At 41.2% G+C, this 23,768-nt stretch overlaps 1 protein-coding gene across 14 annotated transcripts in view; it reads right to left on the bottom strand.

The window, feature by feature from the left end:
- The window catches only part of TENM1 (teneurin transmembrane protein 1), a 391,653-nt gene that overhangs the window by 99,782 nt on the left and 268,103 nt on the right, over nt 1-23,768 (bottom strand). For all 14 annotated transcript variants that reach the window (XM_081897279.1, XM_081897280.1, XM_081897290.1 and 11 more), the window contains 4 exons: nt 20,192-20,408; nt 12,422-12,541; nt 6,477-6,738; nt 5,546-5,813 (listed from right to left, as the gene is read on the bottom strand). In XM_081897279.1, coding sequence (XP_081753405.1) covers nt 5,546-5,813; nt 6,477-6,738; nt 12,422-12,541; nt 20,192-20,408 — 867 coding nt within the window. The remainder of the gene's footprint in view (nt 1-5,545; nt 5,814-6,476; nt 6,739-12,421; nt 12,542-20,191; nt 20,409-23,768) is intronic.

Below are 23,768 nucleotides of genomic sequence, written 5' to 3'. Positions count from 1 at the left end.
CGTGACTATTTCTTAATGACCAGGAAAATCGAGGCTGCAGTAGTTAGCAGCTAATACAATGGCACCAGTATTTATAACATCCTTAGGAAGCAATGGGAAAATCCACTCCACCTTACGGGGGGGGGGGGGGGGAAGCAGGCAACTCTTCTGAAAACCTCATCAGTGAATAGGAGCAACAGAAACCACAAAACTTGTCTTAGTAACAGAAAGTCGCTTTCGGCTTGCCAGAATTCTTTCCTATGCCATTATCATGAAGAAATGCAGAGTAAATTGCTGCTGCTGGAGCCGAAATAATCGCAGATCCCAAGACTACCACTGCGTATCTGCTGTTAATGTGGCACCTGCAGAGATTCAGGAGCACATGTGCAAGGAAGAACACATTCCTGAAAACTAAAGGACATAATTGCTGTCTGCTCCTGGAGGGAACCACTCAGGTTGCAAATAAGCACTCTGCTTCTTTCAGGGGCATGTACGTGAAAGCTATAACTCGTGAGATGGTGAAAAAGAAAAGAAAAATTGTATTTTTATTCCAGGAAGGAATAAAAATGCTGAAATAAACTAGATTTATGAAAGATGCGAAGATGCCTTAATGATGGGTCAGTCTTCTTCTTCTTCTTCTTCTTCTTCTTCTTCTTCTTCTTCTTCTTCTTCTTCTTCTTCTTCTTCTTCTTCTTCCTATTATTAACCTGCTCTTTGCCCTAAGGTCTCAGGGCGGATTACAACTCTAAAACAAAATATTAAAAACAGTGTAAAACAACCACCAAAATTAAGGTGGGTTTGGAAAATATACAACTCAAGTGTCAAAAGCCAGGGTAAAAAGGTGCACCTTCAGCATTCACCAAAGGTGATATGAGGTGCCAAACACACCTTTGGTGAGTGCCACAACTTAGGAGCTGCCAAAGAGAAAGTTCCCTCTCCCAGACCTGCCCCCACAAGCTTCTGAGGATGATGGAGCACTCAAGAGATCCCCCTCCACTGATCTTAGCACCTGAGAGAGTCTGTATGGGAAGTTTTCAGGTACCTGAATATTGCATTTCTGCATAATGCATATTAATTGTTAGAAATTATGCTAATAGCCGACTCTGAGGCTTGCCTCTGAAAATGGTTGCTGGGGAGCAACTGGAGGAAAGGGCTATTGCCCCCATGCCCTTTTTGTGGGTTTCCCATAAGCATCTGGCTACTGTAGGGAAGAGGACACTGGACCAGACAAGTATTTTGTCTGATGCTGCAGCAAGTCTCATTTCATTTCTTTTTAATGAAAGATTGTCTCCCTTGTAGATACCAGGTTATACCTATGCCACTATAATTATTTTAGATATACTTGCTTTTAAAACAGGTATTTCTTATTTCACCTGTACTTTATCAATAATTAGATCACAAACACCACTTGAGACAGCAGGCTTGGGAAAGAACTGGAAAGTGTTGCAGCTGTTTTAAAACAGGGGTTATACGAGATCTAAAAGAAACTCCAGCCAGAAATCTGGTAGCTGCTGCATTTTGGACCAATTAAGGTTTCTGGGTCGTCTTCAAGGGCAGCACCACATAGTGCACATTGCAATAATCAATGAAAGCAGCGGCTTTCCAGGGTCTTAAACAGAAATCTGGAAGAAAACAAAATGAAAAACAGAAATCTTTTTAACTAGATATGCCAATGATAAAATCTGGGTCTTTTTGCATGCCAAACAGGTGCTGTATGCCACTGAGCTTGGCTCCCCCCCCCCCCCATTGATTCCTATCAGCCCTGAAATTGTCACAGCAGTGCTGTTTCCTAGGGACAATGTTCTTGTGACACTGCTCTGAGAGATGGCAGGAGGCTATGCCTGGTCTGAGCCCAGATGCTCACCCTGCTGTCCCTCCAGTGATTCATCAGTGCTGCAAAAATGCTGCTTCCACGGGCAGCACTGTCACAACTGCTGTCTGTTGGGCATAGGAATGGATGCACAGGCTCACTCCATCATACCTGGGGCAAGCAGACCTCTTGTTTCATTTATTTCAGGGAGCCACTATCCCCTCTGCCCTCTCACCTTGCTCTCTCTAATCCATCACTTTGAAAGAATATATCTTGCTGGAAGGCACACACACACAAAAAAAGATGTCAAGATTTCTCCATTGCACTTGAGTAGCGGGGGAGGGGGGATGTTTTGTATGAAATTTGCTATTTCAATCTGCTCCAATGCCATTTGCTATTATATTGGCATCATGGTATAATTATTGCACACAACTCATCAGTTTTCTGGAACTTAATGATGAATCTTTCTTTGAATAATAAAAAAGAGAATGATTAAGCATGATGAGGTGTCAATTATGGGGGCAGGGAAGATAATACCCTGGACTTTTTCAGAATTGCTGTGAAAGGCAGATGGGTATATGATGGATATCCTATAGTACCTGAGTTTTTGTCAATTTATTAAATTTTTATACTGTCCTTCACCCGAAGATCACAAGACAGTTTGCAACATCGAAACACAAAAATCTGTACCATAATAACAAACAAAAACAATACCTTGCAAACTTTTGGGAAACAAATGTGCCTGACAAATATATGAATGAGGTACTTTAAAGAAAAGGTAAGAAAATGTACACAAATTGTACCATGCCACACGCATACATGACAGTCATCAAATGGAAGATGCTCAAATCTACTTTCCAAAATAAATGATGGTACCAGATTGAACCTTAGCAGCGTAAGAACTCTAAATATGTCATACGGTGGAGAATATTTTTCAGCCCAAGGGCCAGGCCACATTTTATTTTTTTATAAAAATATGTACTATATACCACTGTACCATAAAGATATATCACAGCAGTTTACAACAATATAAAAAAACATAAAATCAAACAATAAAATAATAAAGACTTTAAAACAAGTTGAAAGTGAAAAGAAATTAAAAACAAACATCAGTAAACTACTACTATGTGGGGTGTACTCTTTATTGCCTGGCAGAACAGAAAAGTTTTCAGGAGGTATTTATAAGCTGGCACAGAAGGTGCCTGCTGAATCTCCACTGGCAAGGTGTTCTGCAGGACTAGGCCCTTGGCACTAAAGGCTTAATTTCTTGACATTCCTTTCTGGGCAACTTTCTGAGGACAAAGACAAAAAGTGTGGGGCAACTGATGTAATGTTTACTCATTCTTGCTCCTCTCTAGTCTCCATCCAGGCACTAGTATTGTACAAGGAATGCAAACTTTACCATTGTACAACAGGTTGATTTCTACTCGCCTGTTCAACGCACCCCTCTCTATCCTCTGTTCAGTCTAGCAAGAGGCCTTGTCAGACCTCGAGAACCCATCCCAGCCAGACAAAACCACAAAGCGTGTGAAACAGGGTCAGCGGGGTGTGCAGTTTGGGAGGAATTCCAAGGGCCAGAACAAAAGGCAAGAAGGGTCAAAGGTGAGGAGGGCATGAGGTTCCACATCCCTGCTCTAGAGCAAGAGGGGATGGTCACTCAAGCCAGGACAGGATGAGGAATGACTCCTCTTGACAGGAATTAAGATAGAATAGTGAAGTACAGGGCTTCCATCCTCCCTGGTGTCCTGTCTTCCCTTAATGTTTAGGCAGCCAGAGGTTTTTCCTCATAAACCAGAAAACAAAAGGAACCAAGCTCCCCCCCACTGTCCAAAGGTTTCCCAAAGGGCACAAACAGACATACTTGCAGTGCAGGAAAACAGGAAGCGTTGGCCAGGATGTGATTCATAATGTGCATCCAAATAGATATATTTTCTATGCACATTATATCGTTCTCAATGGGAATCATGTAATGTGCACACCAATGCACATTTTGGCAAAATTACAACTGTGTCAATGCTTAAGAGTGAGAGTAATTTGTGCTTCCTTTATACTTACTGATGGGCACCATGTAGCCAGTTCTAAAAGGCTTTCATGACATCATCCCATCCCATTAGACCCTATTTTCTCTAAGCTCAACTACTGTTAGCATTTTGTAAGGCTGGAAGCTCAAAGATCTTTGCCAGGCCATTTTAAAAACCTTTAAAACAAAATTACAACCCTATAAATCTCTGCATAAATTAGGAGGTCCTCAAGGATGCAGAAACCACTGCTTGTTTTGGGTGGCTCTCTTTCCTTTCCTGATGGCTAGGTGCTTAAAGCTCTTGAGTTTGCTGTTAGAGAAAACAAGTGAGACCTGCAACAAAATGTTGAGGTGTATCTAGCACAAGCGTCAGGGAATGGATGTGGCAGTGAAAGCTCCTTCCAGCTCTACAATTCTCTGATTCCACCTCCCACCTTGCAGTCTAAATTTGAGACTACCAGTGCCTACCAGTCAATTTCCTAATGTCACAATTGAGAACAGGTGACCTGCATTTGCTCATGTTGTTTGACATCAAATCATGCAAGCAAAACAGTCTGTGAAGCACCAACAACCAACTGATCGTCAGTGCTCACAAAGTTCTGTCCTTAGCACTTCCCAACTACTTTTCATCCGCTGATTATCTACTCTTTAGAAGCCTTATGCAAGGGTCTTGTGGGCAGCGGTGGTGCCTGCAAAGCCCTTTCATCCAAGACCCACCTTTCCCTCCTCTCACCAGACATCATATATGTTAGGCAGGTGGCTGTAGTTTGGATGGAGCAACCTAATTATGACAGGCATAATTAAGGCTTGCAGACCAGAAGTCCCCTGTCCATGGTTCCTGCCAGACAACCATATTCTCCTTGAGGATTGTGTAACCTGCATTTTACTCCGCTCACCCACTGAGCTTTCCATTTTATTTTCAGAATGACATTGGGAACATTGGTTTTATTCCATGTAGTATCAGAGAGGGGATATTCCCAGGCCTAGGTGGAGATGCCAAGGATTGTACCTGGGAGAGGCAAAGCAGATGAACTATGAATGAGTTACAGCCATTCCCTTGACGTTCCACATGGCCTGGCACTTGAACATGCTCAGTCCTTACAAGGTTGTTTGGAGAGGTCAGCTTGTCTTGTTAGTTATTTTCAACAACTATGTTTGTACGTCTGCAAACTTCAGGGTTCTCGTAATAATGCCAAGACCTCCCTCTCTCATTTTCAGTGGCCGTATTTTGGCTCCAATATTCAAGGCACTCACAAACCACCTGAATTTGCTTTTAGAAGGTGTGTTGCTGAAACTGACCAGGAAATATACATCTTTAATTGTGCATCTGCTCACAAGAACAGGAAAACAGACACACACCATTTGATTTGGATTAAGTAGCAACATTTTTAAATAACTACTGCTGAGACTTGAAGCACATTGGATGTCTATGAGCCAGTCATTACCTCTCAGCCTAACCCTATCGCACAGGATTGTTGTGAGGATAAAATGGATGGGCAAAAGAACCATATACACTGCCTTGAGCTCCTTAGAGGAATGCATTTAAGGTTAATAATAATAATAATAATAATAATAATATATAAAACATAAAAACTTAAGAACATTTCCGTTGCAGATGCAGCCAGGGAAAGATGATCATTTAAAAGGCTTCTTGGAATTCATACATAATAAATAAAATGGCTGGTGCCCATGCAATAAATCAATAGTTAATTAATTGTTGTTGTTAAAAGGCATACCCATTGCTTCTGCCAAGCCAGAGACTTTTTGGCCGTAGATATCTGTCTTATTCCAAGCAAAGGTATAGACCAAGTTGGTGACAGCAGGGAACCATTTCTGAGCCAGCCGCCCTTCAATTGTAACAGTAAGATGCACTTTTGTCATTCCGGGAGGGATGGTAGAATGTGTCATCACAATGCGTAGCAAGGTTTTGTATCCTGAAGTTCGGCTGCTCAGGTAGCTGAGCTTTGTAAAGCTGGAAGGGATGGGGATTTCCTCCTGGACCACCTGAAAAACAGTTGGGTGTGTTAATGTCACCGAAAATCACATCAGAGAAAACTCTAAGAAACTTGAAATCACGGTCTATCCTTCTGTTGTTTCTCAGTGTGTGGATCTGCAGTTCCTATCCTTCCATTCACAAATGAAACCATCAATTCTTTCCGTAGCTCCCTTCACTCCTTAATTAATTGCACTGCTGCAATAATCAGCTCCATAAGCTTCTCTCCTTAACCCTCATCATTTCCCTAAAAATCCAATACACAGGATAGCAAGACTGGACTACACACTCGAGGGTCATCATACATTACTCTGGTTGCCCACCCTCAGGAAAATGGGTATAACAACACTGGTTTATGCTGGGCTGGCATAAGCCACACTTACTCATCAGTGACAGGGAAATAATAATGACATATTTTAATTTAATTTAGGGTTATGTTATTCTGTGACTGCCATTTAGGTCAGTTTCTCAGAACTAAAAAGGTTGGGAACCACTGACTTACATAAAAAAGCAAAATATTCAGTTCTTCATTTTATCAAATAAAATCTAACACTTAGCTAAAGGCCATTAAATTATCCATGCTTTAACACAAACAGGGGTCCCCATCCTAATAGATAACCAACTATTTATTGTCATTCCAGCAATGATATTACACCATTGGCATTTGCTCTTACCTGTAGTTCTGGTATAATTGTCCCCCTTTCTGGACATGATCCTCCGAACGATGTGAGAGGAAAAGGGAGGACAATGGGATTGGGGCTCACAAAGTTACTGATGTCACAGGATGGTGGGTCCACTTCTGCTCTTTGCATGACTACTTTGTCTATTACAATAAACCGATTCCAGGACAACCAAAGTGTCCTTTTCACAGAAAGAAAAGGAGATCTCTCAAAGACCAAGGTGACTGAGATGCCCCCAACAGCCACTAGGTCAAAACTGAAAAGACAAAAGAAGTCTATTTTAAAAATCTGATTCTAGTCCAATATAGCTTCAACAATACCCTTTTGAAAATCCATCTTTCCAACATTTGGGTTAAGCACTTTCTGTGTTAACCACTCTTCATAGGGCAAAGTAGGCATATTAATATTACCAATCTTTTAAAATTTTGAACCATCAAGTGATACAGCTGCTGCTCTCATATTACTGCCAAAAATGCCTAAGTGTATGGATGCATTTAGTTATTTTATTATACTACATTAAAAAGCCACGTTATACTGAAGCTCTTAGTGCAGCTTACAAGAAATAAAAACAAATTAAAATTCATTAAAAAAGAAGCACAAGTGCAATGTGGAAAAAAATTGGAGTCAAAATAGCATTGCAGTGCGTCTGTTGTTCAAACACTTACTATTATTACAGTCATACCTCAGGTTACAGATGCTTCGGGTTGCGCGATTTTGGGTTGCACACTGCACTGAACCCGGAAGTACCGGAACGGTTACTTCTGAGTTTTGTCGCTTGTGCATAAGTGCTAAATCGCGCTTTGCGCATGCGCAGAAGCACCAAATCGCGACCCGTGCGTGCGCAGATATGTGGGTCACAGGTTGCAAATGCTGCAGGTTGCGAACGTGCCTACTGCACGGATCACGTTCGCAACCTGAGCATCCACTGTATTAAGCCTTTTGTGGGAGGTAGGCTGAATGCCTGGGCCCCCTTCAAATTCTTAGAACAGCCAGGCTAGCTTCCTGACGAGGTAACAGCCTGGGTGATGGGCCATAAAGTGGAACAAAGGAAGGGGCTCTGTGCAAGATGGCAGATGGGTGGGGAACCCTCCATCAACATGCGGGCAGTTAGAAGGACGGAGGCTAGAGAGCTGAGTGATGTGAACTAGAAGCTAGACGAAGCAAACCTGCAGACAGGTAAGCTAGAGAGAGCCAGAGAGATATCTGATTTCAGTCTGAATCCAAGGCTGCAGCTACGGGGGGGACGGGGACGGGGGACAAGGCCATCTTGGGGTATTAATGCTACGTGCCCCTCTGTTGTAGGCTCAGGTTGTATATATGTATAAATTACCCATATATCATAAAGACACCACAGTCTCTGCTGAACTTCACTTCAAAGGAAACATGAATGCTGGGTAAGTGCCTAGAATCCACTTGGAGACTGAGTGTGTGTGCAACATTTTTGTTATGTTGGAAGCTGCCCAGAGTGGCTGGGGCAACCCAGTCAGATGGGAGGGAAAATGAATGAATGAATGATGAAACAGCTGACCTGCCACTTACGCTTTCACTCTTTGCCAACATGGCTGTTTGAGTACTGATATCCTACAATGTGAAGAAGCAGATAAACAGCCAGTTGCTTACTCACATCCTAAGCCAATCAGCTTTGGGAGTTACTAGGTTGACCTGGCTGCATCAATGGCTGAGTACCTGTGCAAGATGGTTTGCTGGACACTGGTTGCAGAAGTTACTTGGAATGGTTATCCACTGACCTGCCTGCATCACATACCATGAAGAGTTTTCACATATTTATTATCACTGTGTGTTGAGCTGATAGACTGTGATAGAAAAGAGCTCTCTATCCCAGAAGAGGTATGGGGCATAAAATGGTATTAGACAGAGGAAATGATACAGTTTCTTATTATCATATGACTTTAACATCGATAGTCATGTAACGTAAGGCAGTGTAAATAGTTACTTCACTCTATTACTGGATGCATCTCTTATGGAAACCTTTGATGGTAACAAACTGTGATAGGAAGTCAGGCTTAATTATGCATATTCCATCACATTTCCCAAATGTTACACAGAAAGAAAGAAAAGAAAACTAGAGAGAGCACATTTGCATGCTACAGCTCTGTCAAGAGATAGGTAAATCAGAAATAATAATTAGGTGACTTGCTACCCTGGCATTTTAAAATCACAAAAAATATGGAATGGATATCAGCTCCATTACTTATAAGGCTTGACACTGCAATAGATTATTTACTCACAGTTTTAAAGTATTTATGCTGCTGTTTCAGTAAAAGGAAACCATACCATGAAATTGTGAACATAAGCTTTTTCTGCATTTGCAAGCTTTAACTGGTTCAGTTGATTAATCCATAAGGCCTTATTTTAATCAGTACATCAAAATGTCAATTCACGAACTGTGTGTTAAGGGTGCACTTTTAAAAAAAACAGCAACTATTTTTTTGCACAGATGTGCTATTGCATTAGGAAAGGGGAAATTAATTATTATTATGTGAGTTTGTGGTGTTCGTGTGCGTCAGCCTGAATAATGCCCTGAGTCCCTTCTGATTCTTGGGTTTCTGTATCTGTGGGGGTAGAAAGTATGACAATCAGTTCGCCTAACCAGTTCCTCTATCTAAGTGATTTCATTTCATTTCATTTATTTATTTATGATTTTCAGTTAAACACATTTCAATAGTTTTACAATCATTCTAACATTTCAAAACTTGACTGACTTCATCCTCTTTCTGTGGTTCCTTAAATTTATTTTTTACATTTCCTGCTTATTCTAAATTAACTTAACTTATTGTTTTCTTCATCTACTTTAAATATATGCTCTTATGAGACTGTAGTTATTACAATGATCCTGCCAATGTCCTTATCTGTTTACAGTTTGTTTGAAAATATTCAACAAACCATTTCCATTCTGTTATAAAAGTTTGTCATCTTGATTTCTTATTTTTTTCTGGTAAGTTTCTCCATTTCTGCATACAGTGGTACCTCGGTTTTCGAATGCCTCTGTAGTCGAACGTTTCAGAACTCAAATACCGAAAACTCAGAAGTAAATGCCTCCGTTTTTGAATGCGCCTCAGAAGTCGAACGGACTTCTGGAACAGATTACATTCGGAAATCGAGGTACCACTGTATTCCACAAGTTTTGTATCCGTATTATTTCATTGGGACTTCTCCTTCTTTCCATTTCTGGGCAAATAACATTATTGCCGCTGTTGTCACATACATGAATACATTTCTATACTGTTTAGGTAGTTCTTCCCCTATAATTCCCAAAAGTAAAGCTTTTGGGTGTGTGTGTGTTTTTACAAATGTTATTTTAAACATCTTTTTCAGTTCATTATAATCATTTCTCAGTAAGCTTTAATCTTACTACAAGACCACCATACATGATAAAAAATACCTTCTTTCTCTTTGTATTTCCAACACGTATTTGATTTTGTTTTATACATTTTTGACAATTTAGTCAGTGTTTGATACCATGTTTATAACAGTAGTTTTCTCTTAAACTATAGCATGCTATAAATTGAATCATTGAAGATTTTACTTGCTCATCCTTTGTCTCCCATGCCAATAATATCTTATAGATTTCAGACAGCACTTTAACATTACATCAGATCTCTCTCCAATTGTGATAGTTGTTCCCCAAACCCTTGTATCCTATATTTCTTAAATACTTCATTCCAATGATGATATTGTATCCATGTTGTTAGCTTTCCTGATAAATCCTTAAATCCTTTTAATTTATACTCTCCTCCCCCTTGTTTTAATAATTTTCTATAAGTTGTCCAACCTTCTATTATATTCTTTTTCATTACTGCTATGGCTTCCAAAGGTGAGAATCAAAGTGGTATTTGTGTCTCCAACCAACTTTTATATTTATCCCATACTCTATAAAAAAATTCTCTAATTATGTGATTTGTAAATCCTTTATGTACTTTCACCTTTTCATACCACAAATAGGCGTGCCAACCAAAAATATTACCATGACCTTCTAAATCTAAGATATGTGGATTCTCCAATGTCATCCATTCCTTCAAGCATCAAGGGCAAAATGCTTCATAATATAAACTCATACCCAGCAGGGAGAAACCTCCTCTGTCTTTTACATCTTTCAATATTTTATATTTTATTCTCGTTCTCCCCCGCCCCTGCTAGATATATTTAGAAATATCTTTTCGCCATACATTGAAACAATCTGTCTTGTTGATCACCAGGATTGATTGAAACAAAAACAACATTACTGGCAACACATTCATTTTTATAGATTGACTACAGCCTGTCTAGGTGATTTTAAGACAATAGCCTTAGCTGGCCATTTAAGGACCATGAGTAGCATAATTAAAGAAGTTGCTGTGCACCATATGGCAAATATGGAGGCCTTTCTCCTTCCTGCCTGTCTGGTAGCTAGAAGGACAACAGCCAAGGTAGTGGTGCGTGAACTCATCGGAAAAACAAGTCAAGAAGCTGGACTTGCTTGATTTGTGCTGGATCCAAAGCTGTCACTAATGGAAAAGCAATATCTGTTGGATTGTTAATGCTGTGAGCCTCTCCACCTTAGGTTCACGTTGCATATTGGTGTCAATAAACCACATATCCCAAAGATACAACAGGCTCCACTGTCTCTCATTCCAACAAAACCGAACGCTGGGTAAGTACCTGAAACTCCTGGAATCTCTTGTCGCTCAGAGATTGGGGTGGCACATAACAATTACTGTTATTTCAATTTATTAGTTGCTTGCCACGTAAGAAATCTCCAAGTGACTTACAAAAATGTAAAAGTCCAAAGCATGATGTAAAATCAGAAAAAAGTAAAAGTGGTACAATGAATACAACAAAAACCATACAATCACCTATAAAACAATAGTAAAAATAAAGCGTTGAAGGTATATTTTATTTTCTGACGAGAACTTTTGTTCATTTGTGTTTGTTATAGTGCATGTAGTAGGTCTCAGAATGGTATATTTTGTAATGGAGAAAATTTCATGTAATTTGAAATTTAGATAAGGACTAGAACCTTGGGATTTTTTATTACTTATAGAGCAACATCAATATTCTCAAGAAAACTACCATCACAAGACTCGGTAATTTGGAATTATACAGAAACTACCAATGTGCCTTATTCAAATACATACAAATTTCACCTTTTTACTCAACCCACAGACTGCATTTACCATGCATGTCTATATATTTATTTTGTTTTGTGTTCTCTATTTCTGATCTTTTGTTATAGCTGCTTTACTTGTCTTTTATCGACTGAAAAATTAACTAAAAATATTTACCAAAAATTGTATATTTTGCTGATTTGCATTAAAATAAAATCAGGTAACTTATCAGTTTAAAAGACAGATGAGTCTCCAGACTTAATTATTTAATTAGTTGACAGCCAAGTTATTTTCAACAACTGATTTAACCAAAGACGGCAAAGACTATTAAAAAGACGGCAAAGCGGACTGGTGAAGAACTATGGCTTAGATGTGGGAGCTCCAGGACGACAGTAGACATTGATGGACATTGGGAACGCAACCGGGAAAGGGGGGAGGGAAACTTGGAATCCAAAGGGTGTTAAATTAATTTTATTCTTTTTTCTATTTTTTCTATTCTAATCTGTATTGCATTTTAAAGAGGGGAACTCGTGGAAGGGATCAGGTCGATTTTAGGGGATGGGAAAATATTTTTTAAAATTGGGTCAATGATAATAAGTTTAAAATTTGGGGTAAGAATTTGTTGAATTTATTTGAAAGAATTGGAATACAAGAGGGGGAGGGGAGGGGAAGTCCTGGAAAGATGCTAATGAAAATAAGGTTTTAATTTTAGGTGTTTTTCTTTTCTTTTTGTTATATTTGAAAATCTTTAATAAATATTATAAAAAAAATAACCAAATGCTTCTCAAAAATGAAGTAAAATAGTATCAGAAGACACAGAATAAACTATCTCACCTTCCATCCTGTCGGCTGATGGTGTATCCATAATCATTGTGGTTTTGGAAACTCACATTCACGCCAACCAGGGGGGTTCCATCTATCGCTACCACCTGGCCTCGAACAACACAAGCACGTCTGCAATAAGACAGGGTGAAATGAGCACAAACAAAGGAAGATACTGAGACATCCAATGATAGTTACACAGGTTGTACAGTGAAGTACACCATTATAATAAACTTCTGAGAACTGCATCACCATCACAGCAGTGATGGACCCTGAGGAAAAGGGAAGCGGAGGAGGGAGATAAGAGACAAAAGCACAGATTGAGACAGAGGTAGGTGGTCCAGGCGAGCTGTGGAGGAATTGTTAGGAAAGGCCTAGACAGGTCCACAGCAACCATCCTGCTCTACCATTGTCCACCATTTCCCTTGGCCACTGAGGCTGAAATGGCATTGCCAGTGTGAGCTAGAGAGGCAGGAGGAGGAACAGTGCACACAGTCAAAGTAAGGATAATTTAACCCCCCACTCACCAGCTGATGAGCAAGGTTTAATCCTCCGCAGTTTTGCAGGATTCCATACAAACTCCACCCTGATTGCAATCTCCTAACAAAATAGGGTCCCTTGCATGGATTTTGCAGAGGACTCCACCATAACGAGCAACCTTTCCACTGACACTGAACTGGATAAGCATATTGGCAAGGCAGTCATGACAATGGCTTGCCTCTCCCTCTCCCAAAATGGTATGGGAGAATGTAATGCTAACAACTGATCCTAAGATGAAGGTCTACCAGCCTTGTGTGTTGAGCATGCTGCTTTATGGAAGTGACTTACAACCACCAGGAGTGATGTCTCAACACCTTCCACATGTGCTGTTGTCAGGAAGATTTGGGGCATCACATGACAGGGCAGAGTCTCAAATAAAGATGTGCACACCTAATACCACAGTCCTACCACATTCACACTCCTGTCTCAGTGACATCTGCACTGGTTTGGGCATGTCTACAAAACAGAAGGATTTGCAGGGACATGTTCTACAGGGGAGCCGTCTTCAGGCACCAGGCCCCTTGGCAGATCAATATCTGTTACAAAGATGACTGCAAGTGAGACATGAAGGCTAGAAACATCAACCCTGCCATGTGGGAATCCCTTGCAGAAGACTGTAGTGCCTAGAGACAGACAGATCATTCATCAACAAGAGTGGACAAAGGAGGGGTGGCCACTGGATAGAGCGCAGAGAGAACGAACACCATGATGCATCTGCATCACAAAACCAGATGCCTTTATCTGCCCCAGCTGCAACAAACTATGTCTCTCTCATATGGGTCTCTACAGCTGTAGCAGGCGCTGCAACTTTCCAAATCTTTGACTTCACCCCCCAAAGTGTACTCTCCATTGTCTCCCAAGACAGGCAGATGCCAACAGCAACAACAATAAGAGCCTGCTGAATCTAGCCAATGACCATCTAGTCCAGCACCCTGTTGCTCTAGTACCCAACCAGATGCCTATGTGAAGCCCACAAGCAGGACCTGAGTACTACTGCAGCCTGTCCACTTATGCTTTATAGTAACTCATATTCACAGGCATACTGCCTCTGATAGTGGTGGTAGAACATAGCCATCATGACTAGTAGTTATGGATAGCCTTAGGCTCAATTATTTCTTTCTCTAGCTGTATGTCTTGCATTTTCAATTGCTTGTACATTGTCTTACATATAACATTACAAGTCTTTTCTGGCCAATAACTGCTGAAGTGTATGTCTGATAGACAAACTAACAAATGGCAATTTTACTCAAAGAAATGTATAATTTATTGCATCAAATGTTGCAGTGAAATGTATTAAGGAAAAAAGGTCTAGTAAGGTTTATTCATTTCCTTCCTACTGACAACACTGGTCTAAGCAACCTCGGGAGGGCAATTAACTCTAAGCCTAGAATAATTTTAGTCACATGTATGAAGGCAAATCAAGCAAATTGCTAGCAATATGTGGCTAAAAATGGGTAAACTATTTTAATATGCACACCCTCAATCCATGGCCACAGTATGCACATCAGACTGTCAAGTCTTTTCACGCTTTAAGTAGGCCGATATATTTGGCTCATTTAGAAGTGCTAAGGGGTCCATCATGAAAGGTAAGTGACTGAAGGGCAATCTCAACACTGGTGTTATATTGTGACTATAAGTGAAATCTAGTAAGGGCCAGTCAAAATTTTCTCTCTGCCATGAACTAAGCCATGTCAACTCCCCTATCTCAGTGTTTGCAATACAAAGATAAAACAATGGTCACCTTTACAGGGTTGTATCAAGGATTACTGAGATAATGTATGTGATATGCTCTGAATACTTGATACATTGCACCAATGCTTAGTACTGATATTGATTTTTGCCAAGTGTCACAGGAAATGTTCATGCAAAGGTAAGAAGAGTCACATAGGTATCCTCTCCGGGGTGAATGACATGAAATCCTTTGCTGTGACCTTGGGTGGTGGTGGTTGTTTCTACTGCAGCATCTCCTCCTCATACCTTTGCTCCTCCTTCTTTTGATGGAGACACTCTATCAAAATTGTGCTTCCTGCTGTTCCTGATTAAGTGCTAAAAGTGCTTAGCAACAGTATAGCCTGAAACTTACAATGCTGCTTCCAACTTTAGAAATATCCACTTGACTTGCTCTTTTTTTAAAAATAAAATAAAATAAAGCTAAGAGAGAAAGGGAGTGAACTTGAAGGTGAACTAGGAATCATTCAAAGTTCAACCCCCCCCCCAAATGAACTTAATTTGTCTTTAATTATGGAAACTACTTTCAGGTTTAGTTTAGAGATTTTTGAATTAGTTCAGTGAACTTGGTTTAACTGAAGGAGATAATTCCTAGAACTGAAAGAGTTCACTACGCATGTGAATAACCATAGGTTTGTAAACATGGGTACACAAACTGTCCTGAAACCTGTTTTACATTGAGGTAAGTCCCAATAGTGCACACAGCAAGCAGTGTAGTGTAAGGAGAAAGTGCTACTGACAACAGTCCCAAGGGCAACACTAGAGAGGAGTCAATGATCAAATACAGGTTCAGGTCCAATGCAAAGAGAAAGGTTCAATCTGTACAGACAGGCTCCTGTCTCTGAAGAAGATTCAGGCATGGAATCCTAGGGTCAGTCCTGAAATCACAGTCCAGTCCAGTTCCCAAAACAGTCAAGCCATGGTCTATCTATTATGAAAGTCTCTGCCTTGCTTCTCTTTTTATTCCTCTCAAACAAATCAGCCAAACCAACTCCACCTTTTTTAAAAACCTCACTGCTGTCACTCTGTAGATATTATTTCCCCCGTCTCTGGCTGCTCACACCAAACAGCACTTCTGAACTTAGAATCATAGAATTGTAGAGTTAAAAAGGACCCCAAGGGGCATCTAGTTCAACCCCCCTGCAATGCAGGAATCTCAACTAAAGTCTCCCATGAAAGAGAGTCCACCACCTTCCGAGGAAGTTTGTTCCACTGTCAAACTAGGAAATTCTTTGTGGTGTTTAGTTGGAATCTCCTTTCTTGTAACTTGAATCTATTGGTTTGGGTCCTACCCTGCAGAGCAGGAGAAAACAAGCTTGCTCCATCTTCCATGTGACAGCCCTTTAGATATTTGAAGATGGCTATCGTATCTCCTCTCAGTCTCTTCTTTTCTTCCATTATTAGATAAAGTGGTACAGCATTCAGACACAGGGTGAATAATAATGTTTCAGACCATATTATGATTTTACTTAAGAATTTAGCAAAATGAAAAGTTAAGCAGGCTGAGGGAGAAATTTCGGTGCGAAAGACTCTAATTTTAAAGTTTGCATAGTTATCTATTAGAGTTTAAGAGATAAAAGCATCCAGCTATACCTATTCTAGAATGTTTCCTGAATCAAGCCAATACTTAACAATTTTCACCCCACAGTTCAGCTTGTGGATCCCTTTGTGGTCCTCTCTTGGTTTCTTCCTCCTGCAGCATACAACTGGAAACGACAACACTTTCCAGTGTTCATGCAGTCTTAAAAACTGTTTATCCCTCTTATTCTCTTGCAGCTCTTAAACTCCAGCTCTGCACAACAAAGTCCTTGATGTTTAGCTAACTTCCAACGCTTTAATTAAACAGTAGATGAGTAGTATCTTAGTTAAGTTTCTACTTCCCTTGAATTGCCATGTTCTTAGGAACAACTTTTGAATATCCTGCGCAAAACATATCCTCTTAAACTTTTGACCCTCCTGTGAACAGCATTCTGAGCAAAACATTCCCTTGAACTTTTAACATTTGTGTGAGTTGTTTTTTTAACCTTCTTATGCATGAGAGCCTTTAGAGCAAAACCATTCTATAACCCATTACTTGCATACAAAAACACAAACACAAAATACTGAAAGCCCCATTCCTTCACAGGGGCATTTTAATACCTGCCTCTTATTGTTTCCACATCATACAAGCCTCCCAGCTTCCTTTAAAAGCATGTTCGGCATCCAATTTTGACATTCAGCACAAAGAACAATTCAGATCCATATCATGTGTTAATTGCAGCGCATAGGAAATGAATCCAAATGTTGCCTTTTTTGTTTTCAAAGGTAGAATGGTTGTTTTTTCCCTTCTTCCTATTAACCTTTGGTGCAACCTCAAATCTGTTTTGCACCTAGCATGGTCTAACCTAATATTTTTTATTTAATTACATTCATATCCTGCTTATCTTTCATGATGGATCTCAGAGTGGTGTGTGTAGAGTCCTCAGGTGGCTGCCAATCCAGGCACTGATCTAATAAAGATATTATCCTATCCTTATTTTGGGATTTCTCCTTCTCTAGTACATCAGCACAACTAGCTATATTTTCTCCTTCAGTACAACAACGTTTAAGAACCAAGAAATCTAATTTACAGGCCAAGGTACATGAGAAACTGTTAGGTATTATGGATGATCTGTGGCTGTCGACACCAGTACATAAATTATAGTTGCCTGGGGTGGGCTGCTGTATAAAACCTTATGAGCTGCATATTTCAAATGTTACTCCCTTTTCGGAGGAAAATATCAGTAACCTTGCCTTCAGAGCATTAAACTACTTCTCTATAGTCACACAGAAATACACATATATGTATTATAGACTCAAAGGTATATCATTCACTCACACAACCACCATTATTTTCCAGCAAACTGAATCTAAGGCACATTGATGATAATTCCCTGTTTGAATAAGAACTGATGAGAACTTCCTGGCAGAAACTCCTGGTTGGATGAGGAATTACATCATACTATTCTCTGACAGAGAATGAGTGACCAGCTGGTTCAGGAAGACCAGTGGTGCAAGCCATGGAGGGACTGAACCTTGGCCTTGCCACCAGGCCTGAGCCAGTCAGCCAGCAGCCCCTTTGACCAGAGAACCAAAACAGGCCCCCAAGAGGCAGCACCTCTTGAATCAGATTCACCCTGAGGAACGGTGCCTTCTGTACCCCAGAGGCCTCATGCTGACTGTGCTGGCATTTGGAGTTAAAACACTAACCAGAAGTTGAACTTTATACTGTACATTCCTACTGAAGGGGCACACTTAACTTGGATAGAATCACCATGAGACTCTGAGTTTAGGAAAATAAGAAAGCTACATTCATTCTGGAAAGTATATGCTGGCTAAGAAAGATCCTAGCTAAGGTGACGTTGCCTTGAGCCATGCTTGCTCTTGTACCTCAGTAAGCAGGACAGAAAAGACGTATCCTCTCCTAAGGTGAGGATGAAGAAGCAGGAAGCAGGTCATGAGGTCAAAAAGTCTATCAGTCTAGCACCTGCGGAAAGGTCACCACAGGTTAGGTCAGAAAGGACAGTTGAGGAAACTTGGGAGGGTCCTCCCTCTATCTACTTTTTCCTATGCAGGCCCATCAGCCTCCAAGGAGAGTTGCACCCCAATGCTTCCAATAGACTGAGAGGTGACAGAGTGCAAGGCTCAAAGATAAAGGACTACTCTTTAAAGTCACTCTACTTTTCGTGAAAGAGGGAGAGATCAAGACGTATAGAAGGGCTCAGTTGAACTCCAGACCTTGTCAGGAGGATAAGACTAATAGCCATAATGGCAGTATGTTGCCTCCAGGATAAAAAGCAGCATTGCTTCTCAATACAGTTACTTGGGAACTACAGGGGATGGCTATTGCCCTCATGTCATGATGCGGAGCCTTTCAAGAGACATCAGGGCTAGCCACTGTGGGAAACAGGATGCTGGACTAGATAGGCCTTTGCTCTGATCCAGGAGAGTCTTTTCTGCTTAGACTTACCCAAGCTCATGCAACTCCAGCCTGATACTACCTGCTTAAGCAAGCCACCTTCAGAGGTTTGTTGTGGCTGTAGGATCCTGCTCATTTTTAGTTCAGCAACAGAACAAACTGGTTTAAATGTCTTTACTGACGTAAGGTACACAGAGCTATTTGTTAGATCAGGAAGATCTTTCTGTTCTTCTCTACTATGCTGGTTTCTGTCCACAGATTACCCCCTCCATGACATTCTAAACAAACTGATACAGATCTAGATCATGTACATCATTCAAGAGTCTCCCAAATGGCTCTTCCTTCACAAACTGCACAAGCTTAGCCCCACATATGAAGCGTCACTTTGCCTTCGGAAATTTCTCCCCAATTTAAGAACAACCAACGAAGAAGCCCAGTTCCAGATTTCAACTTTTTCACAGGAATATAAGTATTTGTACATCTAGCCCAGTGTTAAATATTGACGAGCCTTCCAGTGTCTCATCGGCCACCTGGCTCTCCCCTCTCCCCAAATGGAGATGTCAAGGATTGAACTTGGGACCTTCTGCATCCAAACTATGAACTTATCATTGAGCTACAGTTCCTTCCACAGCAGTCAGAGCCTATTCTGTTATAGCCCCTGAATTCTTCAGGCAAGGGAATAGGAAGCTGCCTTTTACCTGGTCAGGCCATTAGTTCACCCAGCTTAGTATCGTTGATATTGATTGCCAGAGGCTCTTCAGGGTTTCAGGCAAGACCTTCCTATCTGGAGATGCTGGAGACTGAAATGTTGTTCTACCACTAAGCTGCTATGGCCCTTCCATAAATTATGGTCCTATGCCTGAAAACACTCCAAAGACACACAGCCTTTCCTGCGTGTAGCAAACTAGTGCATCAGCATACATCATCCTGTCTGTGGTGTGCTCATTTACCACATGTGGGGAGTCCTTATGGCATGGTAAGTTTCACATATATACACAAAATTTTAGCCCAAAGGTCCCCAAAGCAGTGAACAAGATTAACACATATGAACTCAAAAGAAACATACAATAAAAGTACAAGATACACACCAATCAAAACAACATAAAATAGCATCAGAATTCAACCAAAAATACAGAAATATCATAGAATGTGACCATGAGCTCCTGAGATTATTCTACATGGGGCCATTTATCTTTCAAAAGGAAGTATCCTTCTTGGTCAGAGCTTCCCCAAAAAGCTTTAAAAGGACTGCAGCATTCTTCCTGTTGTTTTAAATGTAAACAAATGTAAACTATTTTTTATTAAGTTATTGGACATTTTAGCATGTCAACGCTATTTCATGACTAAAAACTGAAAACAGTATATATGTGTAAAAGACCTATGCAGCAAATCTAAAATATCTGTTTATGGCTTTATTTTAAGCGTGGAGAAGACCAGGCAATATTCCCCAAAGAGGTTATAAAGGATCATTTAATTCCACACACACACACACCAACCATTCCTACCCGTGTAGTGGTTGAGTACCTTCAATTTGGAAAGCAGCTTTCAGTAGTAAAGAAAACACACAAAACACTTACCTGCTCTCAAATGAGACATCTCCTCGGATTACATGAGTGCTTTCCTTGCCAATAAGAAACTTGATTCTATCATAAAAGAGCCTTGGAGGATGCTGAGAGAAAGGAGGCTGGCTCTGCTGAATGAGGTCAAGGGGATCAGGGGACCCTTGACAGAGCGGGCTTGAATAGCAATTGCTTTGCTGGCAGCAGTCAGGGTCTATACAGTCTGTCAAACCATCTGAAATGGATAATACAGGGGGGGGAAATGTTGCAATACAGCAGCCAAAGGATCAACGGCTGGGAAGAATGCATTATTTATTTATTTACCTGCATTTACGATCTCTTCCTAGGAAACATCTCAAAGAGACTTAACAATAGAAACACCATGGATATTATATGTGTGTTTGTGTGTGTGCGCGCGCGACAATTTCAGCATTCCTTGCTTACCATCCATACATCTATGCCCTACTTTTTCTCCACACGATGAAGTACCTGTGCAAGAAGGGGAAGGGTGGATCTCCAATGGGGGGTGATAAAAGGCTAGGTGGCCCATAGTTGGAGATAACAGCCTCTGGACTGGTGGTAAGCAAAGAGCTAGGCAGGTGGGGGCCAGCTGAGGGGAGAGTTTAGACTGAAGTTGGTGGTGCAATAGCCAACAGAAGAATGGAGAATGAGCACTCACACTTTACATTGTGGATGCCCTTTGAGGGATCGCACGTGGTGCTACGGTTCCCAGGGAGCTTACTGGCAAACAGCAGCTGGCTTGCCTCTCAGTGTTAATTTTTGGAGGTTCACACCCAGCCTCAGTAATCAAGTTTTTTGCTGGGAGGTGGGGCCAGCCTCATTTATAAATAGGGGGTGGAGCCAACAATAGCCAGGCAGTCAGCTCTGGAGATTCACCCTCCCTCCCCTCCCTTTGTTTAATGTTTCTTGTTTGCAGATTAACTTTTTCTTCCTGTTTGGAGGGCGCTGCTGCAGTCTTTGACAGTTGCTGTTGAAGGACCGGGAAGAAATTTTCCTGCATTGGCAGGTTTTGTCTTCCCCATAGCAATTTGTCACAACTTGGGTGGTTTATGGACTTGGATGGAATCCTTTAGTCTTTTCTTCCCTATATGGGGGGGGGGGAGGGGAGAGAGAAGTGGTGACTCACCCCGCTGCAGCAGCGATTCCAGGGCCCCCCTCTTAAAGGGGTTATATATATATGGGTGTCACTGGTCATACACTGAAAGGTCGTCAGTGAGCTACACTTATGTCTCACAGAGCACCCCCATATCCCATTTACGCTGATGAGCCCCAGTTCCCCCCGGCTGAGGGGCTGGGAGGTATACATGCCCAAGGCCTAAGCCAAGGTCTTCCTACATTTGGAAGTTTAATAAAATTTGGCCTAATTTTAATTCCATATCCCTGGGGGCTGAGGCTGTCGCCACCTGATCACACAGTGCAAGAAGGTAAATAAACTGAAAGCAGAGTAGCGAGGTAAGGAAAGCAAGGTGCAGCACCTCCTATTCAATATGAAATGAGGAAGAGAGAAGAAAAAAGGAGATACATGTTGGACTGCTGTGCAAGATCAGTAAGCAGAAGAATTAAGGACAGAGATAAGCAGCTTACAATGTGAGATAGGAAGATGAGAAAATAATACTGTGCAATAATCTATATGTGAAAGAATGATAAACTGAGTTAGTTTTATCTACATCAGTAAGGAAAAAACAATGGAGAAGGAAGGAAGGAAGGAAAATAAAAGTAGGAAAGCTAGGTTCAAGTTTGGCTAGAGTATTTGGGATGGAATGACAGCAAGTTCCTATATATTTTTTTTGCTCTGTGTTGTAAAGGTAAAGGTAAGGTAAAGGACCCCTGGACGGTTAAGTCCAGCCAAAGGTGACTATCGGGTGCAGTGCTCATCTTGCTTTTCAGGCCAAGGGAGCCTGCGCTTGTCCACAGACAGCTTTCCAGGTCATGTGGCCAGCGTGACTAAACCGCTTCTGGCGCAATGGGACACCGTGACGAGTGTCAGAGCACACAGAAACACCGTTTACCTTTCTGCTGCAGCGGTACCTATTAATCTACTTGCAGTGGTATGCTTTCAAACCACTTAGTTGGCAGAAGCTGGGACAGAGCAATGGGAGCTCACCCCGTTGCATGGATTCAAACCGCCAGTCTTCCGATCAGCAAGCCCAAGTGGCTCAGTGGTTTAGATCACAGTGCCAACAGCATCTTGTGTTGTATACACAATAAACAACTAATATACAACACAGTGCTATTTTTCTAATAAAAGAGGTGCCAGAACTCACCATGAACACTTCCCTTGTTCTCTTATAATGGCAATGCACCTACCTGAGAGGTGCTGTAACTGAGTTCCAGCTGAAAAAAAGCCCTGCTACCATCTTATAAAATACCAGGACAGTTTACAGCAACATATGATAAAACAATAAAATACAAAACAACATTAAAAAAAACCTTGCAAAGCAATTGTTTTAAAATGGTTAAACAAAAGTTATTCAAAACTGCTGTGTGGGCCTGTTGGCATAAATTTTTTTTCTAAGAGACACTTGAAAGTCAAAAGTGAAGATGTCTGATGTATCTCTGCTTAAAGAATGTTCCCCAGCGTGGAGATGGGCAACACTAAATGCCTAACATTTGGTTGAGGGAAGTTGGGCCTCTGTGACATGAAGGGCAACTAACATTGCTTCTCTGGATTATCTCATCTAGGATATAACGGCCCAGGCAGTCTGTAAAGGATCCAAGTGGTTCAGGGCTTTGTATGTTAACATAAGAGTGTTCAGCCTGGCCTGGTAGATGAGCAGCCAATGGAGATGTTTTAGCAGAGGTGTCACATCAGCTGCACCAGCTGGAGTTTCAGGGCCAAGGGCAGCCTCACATTGCAGTAATCTAGTCTCAAGGTTACCAATGCTTGGACTCTAGTATAGTGGTACCTCGGGTTAAGTACTGAATTTGTTCCGGAGGTCCGTTCTTAACCTGAAACTGTTCTTAACCTTAAGCACCACTTTAGCTAATGGGGCCTCCTGCTGCTGCTGCGCCGCTGGAGCACAATTTCTGTTCTCATCCTGAAGCAAAGTTCTTAACCCGAGGTACTATTTCTGGGTTAGCAGAGTCTGTAACCTGAAGCATATGTAACCTGAAGCATATGTAACCCGAGGTACCACTGTAGTCAGATCCTCCTAATCCAGATATGGCTACAGCTGGTGTACAAAATGAAGGCACTCCTAGACACAGAGGGCACTTGGCCTCTAACAGCATAGATGTGTCCACAAGCTACATACTTGCTAGGATTGTACCCTTTGTTAGTCCAACCCACTGACATTAACGGACACTGCTTTTAGGATGCTTCCTATAATATTTTATAGTACAGATATGTTTGCCAATCAGGGCTCCTCCAGAAGGAAAGGCAGGATATAAAAGCAGTACATAACAACATTAAAATTGTTTCAACTTCTGCTGCTGGGATTGTTTTTTGAGGCCTTGGTTTTGGAGATCTTATTTTGTATGCAAAAACACCAATAAAAACTACCATTGTCTGTTGCTCTTTTTAAAGGGGGGGGGCTTAGCAGGATGGGGGTCAAGGGAGGGCTGTAATTGCAGG

Source organism: Podarcis melisellensis, assembly GCF_964234715.1.
Source record: "Podarcis melisellensis genome assembly, chromosome: Z".
Taxonomy (NCBI): domain Eukaryota; kingdom Metazoa; phylum Chordata; class Lepidosauria; order Squamata; family Lacertidae; genus Podarcis; species Podarcis melisellensis.
The sequence above is the reverse complement of the archived record's forward strand: the minus strand, read 5'-3'. Positions and strand labels throughout refer to the sequence as shown.